Source organism: Dreissena polymorpha, chromosome 9 (assembly GCF_020536995.1).
Source record: "Dreissena polymorpha isolate Duluth1 chromosome 9, UMN_Dpol_1.0, whole genome shotgun sequence".
Taxonomy (NCBI): domain Eukaryota; kingdom Metazoa; phylum Mollusca; class Bivalvia; order Myida; family Dreissenidae; genus Dreissena; species Dreissena polymorpha.
The window spans coordinates 103992954-104009174 of record NC_068363.1 but is presented as its reverse complement, the minus strand read 5'-3'; the positions used below and the strand labels follow the sequence as shown (position 1 = coordinate 104009174).

The following is a 16221-nucleotide window of genomic DNA, read 5'->3' as shown; positions in this document are numbered from 1 at the left end:
ACCCTGATGAGACGCCGCATCGTGCGGCGTCTCATCTGGGTCTACGCTGTTTGCGAAGGCCTTTTTTCTAGACGCTAGGCATAAATGGGTTAATGGATAATGTTTAATAAATTACTGGTATCCGAACATTTAGAGACACATTATCAATAGATATTTTACGTTCGTAATTGCCATGCACATGATGTCACTTACCCGACGGCATCCACTAATAATAGCCCATGATTGTACAATTGTTCGCAGTATACAATTATTTGCGTTACAAAAGCTATGTTTTACAATGAATTTAAATATAAGTTCTTTCTTTGAAAACAGGAAATAACATTAAGTCTATATAATATCGACAATCGAATTCAACGATTAGCATGTCATGTAGTAGTCTAACTACGTAATCAATGCAAGACAGTGTGAAAGCTATGATTACGTTGTTGTCTGTATTATCTTAAAGCATTCTTGCAACTTATGATTGGACATGAAACAATTGGAATTTACTTGTCTCAATAATCGTTACGAGCCATTGTTTATTATGTAACTGATACTAGTTTGCTTAAGGGATAATTACGTGTATTTTCTCAGTAAAGTGAGATAAATATTTTCACACGTGCTTGGGAGAGTATCAACAAGTACATTTTCTCGCTTAACTGAAAAATATTACACGTTAATGTGGACATTTTTAACTTGAGTAAATTGTTCAAGGTATTACACTACGTTGCATAATGTAGCCGTTTACTGCTTTAACAAAAAAAGCGTTTCTTTCGAACCGAGAGTTTCTATGGTAATGGTCAAAACTATAACACAGTCTTGAACCCCTTGTCAAACTTAGTATTTATAATCAGGGTACCGTTTTACTAACAATACTTAAGTATTGCGTAAGTATTGGCGTAAGTTGACAAGTTACGAATAACGTACGCATTTCGTAAGTGCGTTTTACTAACATTGCGTAAGTTTGACATCGTACGTACGTGAAAAAATGATTGTAACTCTCCAACTTTGAGGTAACATGTAAACAAACAACAACAACTCTAACGGTTAAACTTTAATATTTTTACTTTGTTGTTTTATGTTACCCATCTGCTTTTGTAAGTGTGTTGTCACCAAGTGTCGTCTGCACTTGTTTAAGTTGTTACTTTTCACAATGGATGCGGTAACGCTTTATGAGAAGAAAAGAGAAAAAAGAAAATCGAATTGGACAAAAATAGAAACGGAGGTGTTCGCAGCTGCTTACATCGAGCAGCATGCGTTGATTAGCGGAAATTTTTCATCCACATTATCTGGAAAAGATAAGGATCTTGCGTGGGGAAAGATTACAGAGCAGTGAGTATCATATAGCGCACTATTTTATTTTCTTTGAAACTTAACAATGAACGCAATTTTATATTAAAAAAAAAAAACACAACGTGACATTTACTTACTGTTGTTTCAACGCTCAAAAACACCACATTAAGGATAGAGCTTATTAAAATGTCACTACAGCTGTAACATGCTAAACGTATGTGTAACAATACATTCATGCTACTAAGTGTAATGAGCATTCAGTTAGAGAAAATAATTTAAAATAGCATGTGAAAAAATCACAAGTTTGAAAAAGATTTTGCACAAGTAACTATTTGCAATGTGAAATAGAACTTAATAATAAGGCTAACAATTTTCTATTTATTATTCAACAACAAAAGACTGAAGTTCCTCCTGACATGGTGATGCAGAAGATTTATTCAAAGCCTACAGCAATACACAAAAAGCTTATTAAAATTAAATACCAAATTATCTTGTTTTAACAAGTTTGAACAATTTATATTTATAATGAGTTCTGGGAACAGAATTTTGATTAACATGATCAAAGATCTAACAGTCACGTTTGAGTTTAGCAGAGATATTCACTGTTGGAATGTGTTCATTTATGAAAAAATGCAACAGTTTAATTTTATTTATTGAATATTTGAAACTAATTCAGATTGAATTTTCTTTTGTCTTAGGCAAGTCTGAATGCTTGTGAAGTTTGTTGTCGCCACTGCTTAATCAAGTAGACATAAATATACATGTGTAGTAGCATCATCTTAATGCTGACATGGTCAAGGTACGTCTCAGGAAAAGAAAGTAATCAAATTTTCGTGTTGAATCAGTATCAGTATCCTTGGCATAGCTGTGATCACCCGTGTTTGTCAGCACTATTTAAAGTCCACAATTTTTTTCAACCATTAACAGTTCTTAATGTGGAAATGACCTGGGTTTGTACGCCCAAGTTTCGATGGCGTCATGACATTTTCCTTTGCGGGTTCAAACTTTTCGTCTAAAGAGCAAGAGACCCTCTTTTGCTTCTTTTCAGCTCACTGAAAATAAAAATAAAAATATTAATTTGAAACATAAGTATGGAAATATGCTCATTGAACCGTACACAATTATACACAGGAAAAATTAACAACATGATTAACATAGGGCTTGTATTGACTGATCCTTTCGAAAAAAGCTGCGACATATGTTGATCATATTGAAAGTGGTTACAAAATTTAAAAAATGACCAACATTGTTTTGTTTTTGAGCTAATACAAATTAGAAATTTGTAAAAAAAAATGCAAATTAAATTTGCACCACACAATGGATTGAAATGTAACGTTTGAAAAGATACCAACATGATAAATATAGGGCTAGTATTGACTGAGCCTTTCGAAAAGAGCCACGACATATGTTGATAACACTGATAGTGGTAACAAATAAAAAAACAAACTAAAATCGTATGGTCTTTGTGCTCATTCAAAATCATGAATTTGCAAATAATACAAATAAAATTTGCGCCACACAATGCATTGAAATGTAACGTTTGTAAAGATACCTACAAGATTAATATAGGGATAGTATTGACTGAGCCTTTCGAAAAAAGCTGCGACATACGTTGATAACACTGATAGTGATTACAAAATAAAAAAAATGACTAAAATTCTATAATCTTTAAGCGATTATAAAATAATGATTTTTCAAATTAAGTTTTCACCACACTATGCATTGAAATGTAACGTTTCTAAGAATACCAAAATGAATAGTATAGAGTTGTATTTGACCAAGCCTTTTGAAAAAAAAGCCACGACATATGTTTACCGGATTATGGAAGTGTAAACAATGATACGCATGATTTGGTTAAACTACCCACCTTTGTTTTTATAAGTGAATACAAAGCATAGTCGAAAACAAATAAAACAATAAGATGTCTCAAATTCACCAAACCTTTGCAAAGAATACTTCTTTGTTGGCAACACTTGGTTAATTTGTTATCCTAATCTGACTTGATCGCTGTGTCAAGGTCTCTCTGTCAAAATAGCGGCTGTGAAAATTTACCTCGTCGCGCGAAGTCTCGTTGGGTCGCAAGTCTCGTTTCCGTTTTGCGTAACAACGCGTTAGCTTGTTCTTCGCTTCATTTGAGTTTCGCATCCCTTTGTTTCTATCACAGGTGGGTAGCGTGTGGCTATGATATTAATTAGTGAAAACATCATTTTGAATGATAAATAATCATATTATAACGAAAAATTAACTTTTCTGAAAAAAAATATTTCACTATCAAAAATATATATAACAAGGTATACAACTCAAAATTAGCCCAAAACGGTGTGCATCGCTTTGAACAGCCATATCGTCATCAATTGTGCAGTGATTTTCACGATCTCGGTCTTATTCAACGCAGAAATGAATTTCCTTTCTGGAAATGTATAAGTCTTGCAATATTTTTACAAATGCTGAGTCAACTTTTAAGAAATAACACGATACACAACTCGTATGACCCAGTTGACAGTGATCATGCTGTCTTTTAGACTGAAATCTTCACGGAGTAAAGGGCAACTTCCCTACAAAGTTCATGCAGTTCGATACCATAATTCAATAAAACGTATGAAAAAACATTATAACCGTTCTTGTCGTTACATTCTGCATCAAGACTAACTGTCCAGCGCCGTTTGAAACCTTTGTTTACATACATTTCAACTAACTGACATTTTAAACATACGAGTGATTTCATTGGTCCAATGCGGAGGTGTGTCTTTACAACTGGAGATTTCATTCATAAAGAATGCATGATCACTGTCAACTGGGTCATGCGTGTTGTGTATCGTGTTATTTCTTAAAAGTTGACCAAGCATTTGTAAAAATATTGCAAGACATATACATTTCCAGAAAGGAAATTCATTTCTGCGTTGAATAAGACCGAGATCGTGAAAATCGCTGCACAATTGATGAAGATATGGCTGTTCAAAGCGATGCACCCCGTTTTGGGCTGATTTTAAGTAGCATACCTTGTTATATATATATTTGATAGTGAAATATTTTTTTTCAGAAAAGTTAATTTTTCGTTATAATATGATTATTTATCATTCAAAATGATGTTTTCACTAATTAATATCATAGCCACACGCTTACCACCTGTGGTTTGTATATTTCCCTGTAAAAATGTATAAAACATGGTCGAACATTTCGAGACAAAAGCTATAGATGGAATTCTTGGTACAAGGAAAATAATGCAACCCAAAATAAGTATATTCGTTAAAATTGAATTTAGGCAAAAATGCCAGAGAAAAAATGCCAGAAGTAAAGTGGTAAATAAAGCCAGACGAAAACATGCCATAGATAGACGTTAAATGAAGAGTTTTTAGGATTATTGCTTAGGATAATGAGTATTTGATGAATTTTATAATATTCTTATTTTACTAATGACTTTATGTAATTGAACTTTCTATAATTTTTATCATCTCAATAATAAATTTAAACTGTGACTTTTTTGTTTTTTTTACTTTATTCACGTTTATTAATAGGGATTTGCGTGTGTCATGCAGTCATGAAAAAAAACCTATTAAAATCCCTTTAAAAGTATTGGATTTTAATTGTTATATTGGAATCTTTTTTTGTGGACACTAATTTTTTTAAAGATATGTGGCAAACAAACAGATGGGGATTATGTTAACCGATTGAGATTTAATGAGCGTGAATTTTTAAACAAAAAAAAATAAAATTAAAATTTTGAAAAAAATGTGATATTTCTGGAAGTTAATAAAACTGATCAACACATTGAGGTGTAGGCAAATAAGTAAATGCTATTGACTAAAAGTATCGCATACAAGACTTTCGTAAATATCCTATTGATTATTGCTCAAATACACTATTTGTCTATAACATTTGCGATTTTTACCTATGACATTTTTTTCCTCTGGCATTTTTACCACTTTACCTCTGGCATTTTTTCTCTGGCTGTTTTAAACATAAGGCATTTTTACCGCACACCTTAAAACGATTGTGTTTGAATATTGTATTGCTTAAATTCCGTGAGATTTTTAGATGCGGGTAATTGCTTTCTAATTGAAATTATCGTTTTAATTGGTTTGTTGAAATTCATGAGCATTATAGATGTAATTTAGTATGAAGCCTTCACAAAAGATCTCCGAATAAATGTTGAGAGATTTTTTATTTCACGTTGTTTATTTTTGAAAGTTAGAAACGTCATGTTTCACTTCCATAAGAACACATATTATGTATCTACCCTGGAAGTTGGTGGCGGGGAGGAAGTGGTAAAAATTCGACTTTATCCGAAGTAATGAGTAAAGACGAACTCAATACAATATCATTTTTATGAATGTGTTATAAATAAACATTTTACACAAACAGTTTCTACTTCATGATCAAATATAACATATATTACATATACTTTACTGCAAAAGCCAACAGTTTTGCTCAAAACAATATAGGAATATAAAGAACTAAGAGATAATAACCACGAGGTACAATGGTTCGCCTGGGAAGTTCGCGATTTAACAAAAACAACAAAACACAAAAAAGTGAATATGCCAGTTTGCTTTTAAATATACAATTTTAAAACAGCAGGACTTTTTAGCATAATATTATAACATAATATTAAAGAGTTCAATGTACAAGGAAAAGAAGACAAAAATAACAGAGACTTCCGTGTAACATGTGCACATTTATATAGTACTAATACAGTTGTATTATAATAGTGGCATGACTATAGCCATACATGTTATTCTAAAATAATTAAATGAAAATGCTGTCACGTGATTATTGCGTTTTAAAGAGCATAATGTGATCCACTTTCAATATTGGTAGGGTGCGATTGAGTTGATAGACGTGTATATTGTAAATCATTTTCTAGCGTATAAATTGTGTATTAAGCATTATAAAACACTGACTTACTTCAAATTCACGGATGATAGACGGTTATATAATATGTTGTTCAAATCGTTTACGTAGATATTAGACGAGATGTTATAGTTGCGTTATGCCGGTATATTTGCATGTAAAGCAAAAGCATTAGTTTCCGGAAAAGAAAAACACGCTAACGCACGCATGAAAAAGCATAATTGACCAGGATCGGTATTCAGCAACAAATTCTTAGACTTAGTAGTAAAGAAAAGCCTTAAGACTCTATGACAGTTCCTCAGAGTTTGTATAGATACAGAGAGAGAGTGAGGCTCAAAACGGTGATTACATGAGTCGCGTTCTGAGAAAACTGGGGATAATGCATGTGCGTAAAGTGTCGTCCCAGGTTAGCCAGTGCAGTCCGCACAGGCTAATCAGGGACGCACTTTCCGCGTAAACAAGATTTTCGGTGAAAAGTGACTTCCTAATACCATTAAACCGGAAAGTGTCGTCCCTGATTAGCCTGTGCGGACTGCACAGGCTAATCTGGGACGACACTTTACGCACATGTATTATGCCCAGTTTTCTCAGAACGCGACTAATATTTTTAACATATTGTTTTTAACAAATTATGAAACAATTGAAGGTGCTTACTGCCACACTTGACCAGACTTCAAATAGTTTTAGTACATTAAAATTTTAAGAATATTCTTTCTTTTTTTTGACTTAAGTCTAAGAATCGGTTAATGAATACGGGTCCTAGACTATCTAACCCAAAGTCTAAGATTCCTAAATATCATAAAGAACATCATTATAATCAAACATACAATCGTTCATAACTCTGAACTAAGTGTTCTTAATGACAATACAAAAGAGGTCCGAATCTGAACAAATCTATATACACTGCAAACTTCACACTGTAGACGAGATAAATGACATTGCACAAAATGGACGGCAACAAAATATTAACCATGCAACTCATTTGCTACACGCGCGAACAATATACATGTATATGTTTAGTAAATATACAAGCAATTCATTCTTGCTTCTCAATATGCAAACAATACAACCGATGGCATACAACGACATTGCAATTTCAAAATTCACACCAAAATGGCATAATGCCGTCACATTTTGATTTCACGCGGTGACGAATACTCGCTACTGAGATAGTCATAATGTTCGCATTGCCCCCCTTTCTCGCTGTCGACTTCCCGGATGACAGACTTCAATTCCGGGGATTTCGGGCCGTCGAACCGCGACGCCATAAGGAAGTCACGCGCCTTCCTTAGCGACGCGTTGGAGGCCAGGATGTTGTCGTATAGCAACCCGCCTAGCACCCCGCCTGTGATTGGACCGAGCCAGTAGACCTGCAATTGAAATGTAACCATTAGTCAAAGCAATGAGGTGTGTTTGCTTATCGCACCGATACATTTTTATTTAAAAAAAATATTGAGATATTTACAGTGTAGTATACAATACTGCGATATACCGGAATCTGGGAGAGTACACACATTTAAAATAATACCGGCGTATGTGACTAAGCCAGGTATTTTTTTATACACTTATTGAAACAATAAATAGTTTTTATTTCGTATTTGTATGCCGTGTTATTACATTGTATATGGATACATTTAATTTTACAGTTTGGTTTATGTTTGAGCTAAGCAATTTTGTTTATGCCCAATTTGAGCTTTCACCTCCCGCAAATACGATATAAATAATTAAAGCGTTTGATGAATTAAAAATCTCGCTTCCTCACCCAGTGGTCAGTCCAGATGTGCATGACAATGGCAGGTCCCAGGCTTCTGGCTGGGTTCATGCTGGACCCTGTAAATTCAACCTGCAACAGGGAACCAAAGGGATAAATTTCCGTAGCGATTTACAATGACATTTGCTATGTTTTCTATAAACACTTATGTTGCCGATGATGCGCGAGAAATAAAGAGGGTTGACTTCGTCATAAGGTCAATAAATACTTCTAACTGTAATCTAAAATATAATCTATTTAAAGTTAATTACTCAATAAGATATAAAAATAATAAGGAAAATAAGGAACTAATGTTTTATTGTAGTAATCAACATAAACATAGCAATTGCTTGCAGTAAGATATATATGAATACAGTAACTCCAGAAACATTATCAGGAATGAAATCCCAACCAACTAGTCTTCTCTAAACCTTTTACCACTTAGATACGTATTTTGACGTGTTTGTAGTCCCTCAGGAAGTTTAATGTTATTTAAGAGCTTTCTAAAAAGGTTCAATTTTTAAAGGTTTCATTTTTAACCCTTAGATACTGATGATCAGCAAACAGCGTAAAACATTAACAGACTGCGAGTTACTCGCAGGCTGTTCTGGTTGTATGCTGTTTGCATATAGCCTTTTTCACTTTGCCTCTGAGTGGGAAAGGGGTAAATACAAGTGGTCCATTGTCCATGAAAAACAGGACAATATACACAACACGACATATAAAAAAGGATAACAGTTTGGGCCATTAACCCCACAGCATTTTATCTAATTAAAAAGCTATCAAAACTAATTGAACAACTATGAGAGGCACGATGAAATGAAAATAATGAAAATAATACAAATACATGTATCAAATAAATTCCATCGTGTGTACAAGATTTTAGAAATAGGATCATAGTCAATTAATACAACAGCAGATCATCGTAAAGGATTGTACTGCATGGTGTAAAGAGACCCGATTACATAGTTTAGATGTTTATTCAAAACTACTTTTTTATTATTCAAAATTGATCATTATTGTTAAATGCGCTACCAGTGTACTTTTAGTAAACTTGTACTAGCTAATGGACACAGGACATGTAGCATTCTTGTGCATTAGCTATAAATAAATTAATGAGTAAATGTGCTTGCTCATCAGATATTTCTCGCGATAACAAATGAAAATAACACGAAAACTGATATTTCCTGTGATAAAATGACAATAACAATCGTTTACAAATAAAATCAGATCAGACAAGCTCAATGCAGACCTTACATGCTAATTAGGGACGACACTTTACACTTGGACTGGATTTACGTTTAGGAAAGACTTCATTTAATTAAACGAAACATTCCACAGTCTAAACTGAGACGACATTTACACACGTCCATTCAGTCCGGATTTTCCAGAGCGATGTTCATACGAAAATACAGTAATCAACCACGGACTCTAGATGAGTCAATATACGCTCCGTGGATCAACATACTATTATGATTGCTTGTGACATAATAGGTCATATTTTTATGAATTGTAAATAAAATAATAATTTCAGATAAACAGCAAGTAGAGTGGGTGATACAATGCGAACGACTGGTCCATACTTCAAGTGAATATTTACCTTTAAGCCTTTAAATTAGCAGACCAGTTTTTCCAGTAAGATATATAAATGCCTTAAGATTATTGTGCTTGGCCCAAACATTATCTTGTATTGTACTACTTCAGTCAGTCCCCTAAAAACTGACACGCCTTCTTTTACATTTGCGTGAGCATCCGATTGTGGTCAAATTACAAATTGCTAAAGTACAAAGACATTTAAATATAGAGGAACGGCGTTCATTTCTACCGGTTCAAAGTGGATATTACCGGATTAAATAACTGTATTGCATATTAAAAAATGTGATTTATCAAAACTTCAAAGCCTACAATTTATACGTCGAAACGAATGGTAAAAATTGTTTTACTTAGTAAAATGCGCGAAGTTAGAGATATTCTTTCAAAGGCAATTGTATTATTTAATGCCATTAATATACATAAAGAATTGCGCAGAAAGATGGTAAGTGTAATCTGAAATCGGTTTAGTTAGTCACTTTAAAAAGTATTATGCCTCAGATTAGAGTGGGGATCAAATAAAGAAGGATTATTGGATAAACCTGATCGTTAAACACAATATTCGGTCAGAAAAACTACAAAAGTATGAGGATACAATAAGTTAAAGGCCTAATGAAACGATCTGTTAATATTCGACTGATGTTTTAAACCTTTTATGTTGACGCATCAATATGGATACAATCATATAAACGTAATACTTTACTGTCAAATATTTAACGACAACTAAGTTTTGAAATTCACTATAAATATTGAACGACACAACATCAACAAAAACCTTTAATCAGTGATCATACATGCATTCATTACACATAATATCATGATAATCAAATTCATCTTACCGCCCAAAGGTGCCCAATGACGACAGCGAAGCCGATGGTGAGCGGGAAACTGCCGCCGAGGTCCGTCCTCTGGCTGTCACAGGCGGCGAACACCGTTAGCACCAGACCCATAGTAATTACAAGCTCGATCCCGAAACCTTGACCCGGGGTGACCCCGGTATTTAAGGTCGTGGTTCCCAGTCCTCCCACCTGCGACGATGGGGTCACCAACTTGAGTATTCCCGCTCCGGTAATCGCACCCAAGCACTGCGCTATTACAAACATTATTGCTCGTAGAATACTGATTCGCCTTGTGACTAGCATCGCACATGTGACCGCCGGGTTTATGTGTCCACCGCTGATGTGACCAATGATCCACACACTGGTTGCGACGCAAAGGCCGAAGGACAAGGCGATCTGAACAATGTCCAGACTGTCAGCGGTCCAGCCTTGCACTGTGGACCCAACACCGGCAACTACGAGGATGAATGTTCCAATAAATTCCGCGAAAACCGCCTTCCAAAAGTGCAACGAACGCACGTCCTCCAAACTTGTCTTCATTTTAGACAGTACTATACAATTATTTAAGTCGTATTAACGTTAAAGTGATTGCCGAGCAGAGAAACAGTCTTTGGAGACACAAGGCTTGTCAAACTTATTCTGTCAGACAGTCTGAGATCAGAGCGTATGCCAGGGAAACATCAACGATGAACCACCGCCTTTCTGAAAATATAAAAAATAGCAATACAGATGTCTTTAAATTCATACTTACTTTTTTATAATCTTCTCATTCAACCATACTAAGAACAAATCATATGTTTGTTAAATGCATCACGATACCTCCAAAAATGTATTGACATATTAAATGTACAAATTTCGTTTAATATTTAAATGTTAACGTTCGTTTATCAGTATTTCTTTTCAATTACTCCTTTTCAAGACAAAATTAAAGGTTTTGTGTATAACATTTTGTTTTAAATACCATTTAAATTAGGAAGATGCCCTATTGATAATTTGCTATACAACAAGAATGTAAATGCATTTGATGGATGTTTTTGTAATGCGTTTTTAAAGACGGTAAGTGGGCTCATGATTAGCATCGAGAAGGAAAATAAAAAAGAACCAATAGGCTTTAAATTATTACCCATAACTCCATAACTGATCTATGGAACGGAACAACATGACCATATACGCATTAATCCATCGTATGGAAGCTTACAGATGTAGGTGAAATAGATTCATTACAGCTTTTCGTATTTGTAACGAAAGGGCAATAACTCTCTCTCAACAAATATTTGAGCGGAACGGTGAGACAAAGTTCGCAAGTTCACACTCCAAGAATACTGTTTTATCAATTTCTAGTCATCAGTTCATTGGATTTCGCCGGAACTAAATATTACTCCGATAATGAATTATATAAAACGGCAATAATTCTCTGACCTTTAAAACAAAAAAGAATTGAATCTTTAAAACGTAAATTAAAAAGAGATACGAAGTTGATTATAAAAAATAATAAATTTTCAGATAAGTAGAACCAGAATATCAACAGAATGAGAGTATAATACAAATGCAAATAATTGTTTTGTGCACACTCAAATATTCATATACCGGTATGCAAGAAATGCATGCTGTTGTTAATCCCCATAAACTACGCAGCTTTGATCATACGATACATAGACACAACTTTTTCTGTAATGAATACGACTAAAAACGATGGTATCGACGTAAACTTGACCGTAATAATTTTTAATTTACCAATTTGATTTAATGTCCTTTTTAAGATAGGTAATATGATTAAAATTTGTCATATTCATATGTTGGTTAACGAGTACGGAAATAAATGTTGAAATAAATAAATAATACATACTCGCTTTAAAATGTGCGCATGTTCACAAAATAATGCAATGACGAGGGAAACGTATTCAACGCCATCGTTTTGTGTCGTGCATGTTTAAAATGCATGTATAATTATAACTTAACATTCGTTCATGTAGAATAAGCGATGCTTCTTATTGAAATAAATCGACGATGATATCATGCAATTATTAGAAATATACCATATTTCAATCAAGCCTTAAGCCATGGCTTTCTTAGACACACAAAATTACAAGAACATCAAGCCTGGTTTCTATAAGCATAAACTCATCAAAAGGGCATCTTACAGTGTCAATCTAAGCATAAACTCATCAAAAGGGCATCTTACAGTGTCAATCTAAGCATAAACTCATCAAAAGGGCATCTTACAGTGTCAATCTAAGCATAAACAAATCAAAAGGGCATCTTAACTTGGATCTCTAACCCTAAACAAATCAAAAGAATATCTGACAATGTCTGTCTATGCATAAAAAAATCAAAAGGGTATCTGACCCGATCTGTCTAAGCCCAAACGAATAAAAATGGCATCTAACCCTTTTTTCTCTAAGCATTAAACAATGCCAATAGGGGGTCTAGCCCTGTCGCTCTAAGCCTAACCCAATCAATTGGGGTTCTAGTCCTGTCTTTCAAGGCAAAATAAGCAATCAAAAGGGAATTGTACCATGTCTCTCTAAGCATACACTAATCAAAAGGGCCTCTCGCCTGTATATTGTCAATAAACATGAAAAACATCACAATTTAGGAATATCAACCTGTTTGTTTAGTAGATGAACTATTGTGCGACCATCAGTTTGTATTTTCACTTGGACAAATAACTTTACAAACATTTTTATTTTTGACAAGATTTCGTGAATTAAAAAATGAAGGTGTTTTGACTGTTTTCGAGATACGTCACGGTCTGTGCATAGCAACCTACCACATCGTTTTAGTAGAAAGCCGTTTTAACGCGCCAGTGGTATTTTAAAGTCGATTTTATGCACCAGTACATTGCATAACCCCAGAAACAGTTTGTAGCGATAGCGTTCCTTCTTTATCGTCTATTATAAGTTTTGGGGCATACGGTAATGTGTTTTGTATTTTTATTACCGAAAGAGTGACAACGCCCAAGAACTAATTTGGTAAGGTTTGGTCGATGTTAAACAACTATTATTGAATGCACACCAGAGAGGAACAAAGCACCATTGGACGCATTCTAGGAGACAAAAGAAACACGCATTGAACAGTCGCCAGCTGGTAAGATGATGAGAGCTCACAATATTGGTACTTGTTCTTACATAGCAACTCTTACACGAGTGTTTCATTACAGCCCGCTCGACGATTCTTCCGCGTTGATAGTATACGATACATTTTTATTCAGCCACTTTATATTGTGACTACAAAGCATTATTTGATGTTGAATATCTATAAGACAAACACAATTGAAGCGCAATACCTTCATCCAAGCTAAGTTATTGAAAGAAACCCCATTTTATATTGTTAGTAACAGTGACATTGATCCCACTTGGCCCACATGCAATTGACCTTATCGCGATGACGTCACAAAAGGGGCAGTCCCTTAGCGACGGTGAAAACAATGCCTTAGATACGGTCGATTGACTACGCTGATTGAGCACCTCTGCTGATATTTCGTCAATTGCATTCCTATTGGGAAGTCGATAGGTAATAAATGTCCTGTAATTGGTGTTTAAAATGTCTTTTGACTATTATGAAGGGTTAGATTGCATTTCGAAAGCCCGATATGACCAGAAAATAAAACTAATTGGACTTAATGAATGTCCGTACAAATTGCAAGCTGGATGACCCGACCAAGTGGCCGATGATCGAGTACGAAGACATTCATGATTAACTTTCTCACTGAGACACCGGGTAAATTCGTTTATTCTGTAATAATGGGAGTATCCTTGTAGATGTTGATGTAATGAGTATTGTCGTTCTTTTCAGGGTTCATTCATCTTCGAACATTATGATTATATTTCTACTATGTCAATTTATCATGCTAATGTGAAGCTGTAAAATACGTAGGGAATCTGGTACATGACTTACTGAAAGCCTTAGTTGTGTTCATTGTAATGAGTACGAGTGACAAATATTAAAATTAACACACATATATCTGTATAAATATTTGTTTGTCAAACATTATTTACCCCCGTTGCTGTCAAACGTAATTTCTTTTTTATGATGTCGATCGTTTATTGTCGTAACATTAAATCTTAATACGGAATGACGTCTTTTTAATTAACTGATACACGCTAAATACGTTACTTGTTTTTTTACGTAAATTTTATAATTATGAAATACTTTAATAAATTAATCGGGCTAGTATCTTTACGGTGTAAATTTCTGATAATCTAAATTGGACATGACTTTTTATTTGACCATATGTCACATATCTAATTTAAGCAACTGTTAAGTACATCGGCGTTAATTATTCATCCAAATGACTGCTTAATACTACCAGAAAGAGGAGACATGGTGGCATCTATCGTGTTAAATGACACTGTCTGGGCCACCCAGTGTGGTTTGACACCTATTTGTCAGTTAAGTTTGGACAATATTTGATCAAAACGAGATAATCGGATTATGCAAAACAAAGGGGCATTTAAACACCAGAATACAAAAGCTTACACGATTTTAAGAATGATGCAAACAATCAAATGAAACATATTGCATTTAATTTAATTCAATGTTTATTTAAGGTGTCAACGTGTTTTATAAAGCAAAGTTTGTATATTCAATTATTTCGGCATAAAATTTGTGGCTTAAATGACTGCTCAGTATGACAAGAGATGACATAGAGGTATCATAAATTGTGTTTAATGACCACATGTGGTTTATGCAGAGCCCCAAGTATAGGTCCCCAGCTGGCTTTATGACACCGTGTTTTCTTTGTCTGGACAGTATCCGATCATAACGAGATAATCGGTTTGTGATGAAGAAAGGGGCATTCAAATACCTAACATGCGGAAACAAAAAGTGTCGAAATTGGTGTGAATTAAATAAAAACAATAACATTTATCATGAGAATTTATTTAATACGTAACAAGGTAATAAGGTAACAAATATAGAGGTTCAAACCAGCTACTATATGTTGCATATATTTAAAATTTATTGGTTGTTTGTTTTCATCCTTATTTGTGTTCGTTCATAAAATTAAATTTATTATGAAAGAATTTCTATTTCTGGGTATTTTTATTCTAAAAAATGGTCGCGAAGATGTGCCTTAACTTAAGAAAATTGCGAGCAGTGTTAAATATTTCAATGCAAATAAAATGGCGACAGCGCTTTTGTTTTCACCGTCGTCAAGGGGCATGTAACTCTAACTGACGCAAGTGCCCGGATGTTGCGATATGGTCAATGCCCTGCTTGATTAGCCGGTAACTTACCGAAATGCTATATATTATTATATAATTACCAATTATACAAATTGTAATATAAAATAAACATATCAATTTAGATATACAGTAAAAATGCACTTCTTATAACTTATTTTGTCAATACCTATAAAACTAACAGAATTAACGATTAATGTATCATTGTTAAGAATTTACATGTAAACACTTGTTATAAAACAATTTTCAAACATATTATTCATTAAATGAAACTAACACTAACCTGCTACGTTTGAATGGCAATATTTTTCTACACAGTTCGTGTGATGAACGTGTTATGAAAAAGTGTGATTAGCAGATGAAGTCACGCATGACTGGTTAATCAAAAACGGGATTAACTAGCACTGACTGGTTAAATAAACAACATGAGAACATTTAATTGACGACCTTTATAATGGCAAAGTAAGTGACTACATATCACCATTGACGTTTGATATAACATGTTAAGCACAACCATCTAAATCAAGGCGCTGAAGGCCTGGGGCTAGATTTAGTGTGACGTAAAATGCATTTAGGATGTTTTTTCCAAGTTTCTCCCTTTATCCGAATTTATACGGATTGACCATAGCGGTTGATTGCAGAAGCTCAGAGACTGTAAGAAAAGACAATATTTGTGTATATACATGTACTATAGTGTACATAGACGGTGGATGACTACACGATACTGGTTGTGGGA

At 34.2% G+C, this 16221-nt stretch overlaps 1 protein-coding gene across 1 annotated transcript; it reads right to left on the bottom strand.

Annotated features, from left to right (window-relative positions):
• Positions 1–5934: 5934 nt before the first annotated feature.
• Positions 5935–15903, bottom strand: LOC127845695 (aquaporin AQPAn.G-like). The gene is made up of 4 exons (XM_052376781.1): positions 15769–15903; positions 10303–11004; positions 7886–7966; positions 5935–7493 (listed from the first exon to the last, which is right to left on the bottom strand). The coding sequence occupies exons 2-4, from the start codon at positions 10840–10842 to the stop codon at positions 7251–7253; spliced, it is 864 nt and encodes a 287-aa protein (XP_052232741.1). The 5' UTR covers positions 10843–11004; positions 15769–15903; the 3' UTR covers positions 5935–7250.
• Between the last annotated feature and the right edge of the window lie 318 nt (positions 15904–16221).

Coding starts and splice junctions, on each gene's coding strand:
- LOC127845695 (XM_052376781.1), bottom strand. CDS start 10,842: ATGAAGACAAGTTTGGAGGACGTGCGTTCGTTGCACTTTTGGAAGGCG. Junction 7,967..10,302: donor TCATTGGGCACCTTTGGGCG/GTAAGATGAATT, acceptor TCCCTGTTGCAG/GTTGAATTTACAGGGTCCAG. Junction 7,494..7,885: donor ACATCTGGACTGACCACTGG/GTGAGGAAGCGA, acceptor TTTCAATTGCAG/GTCTACTGGCTCGGTCCAAT.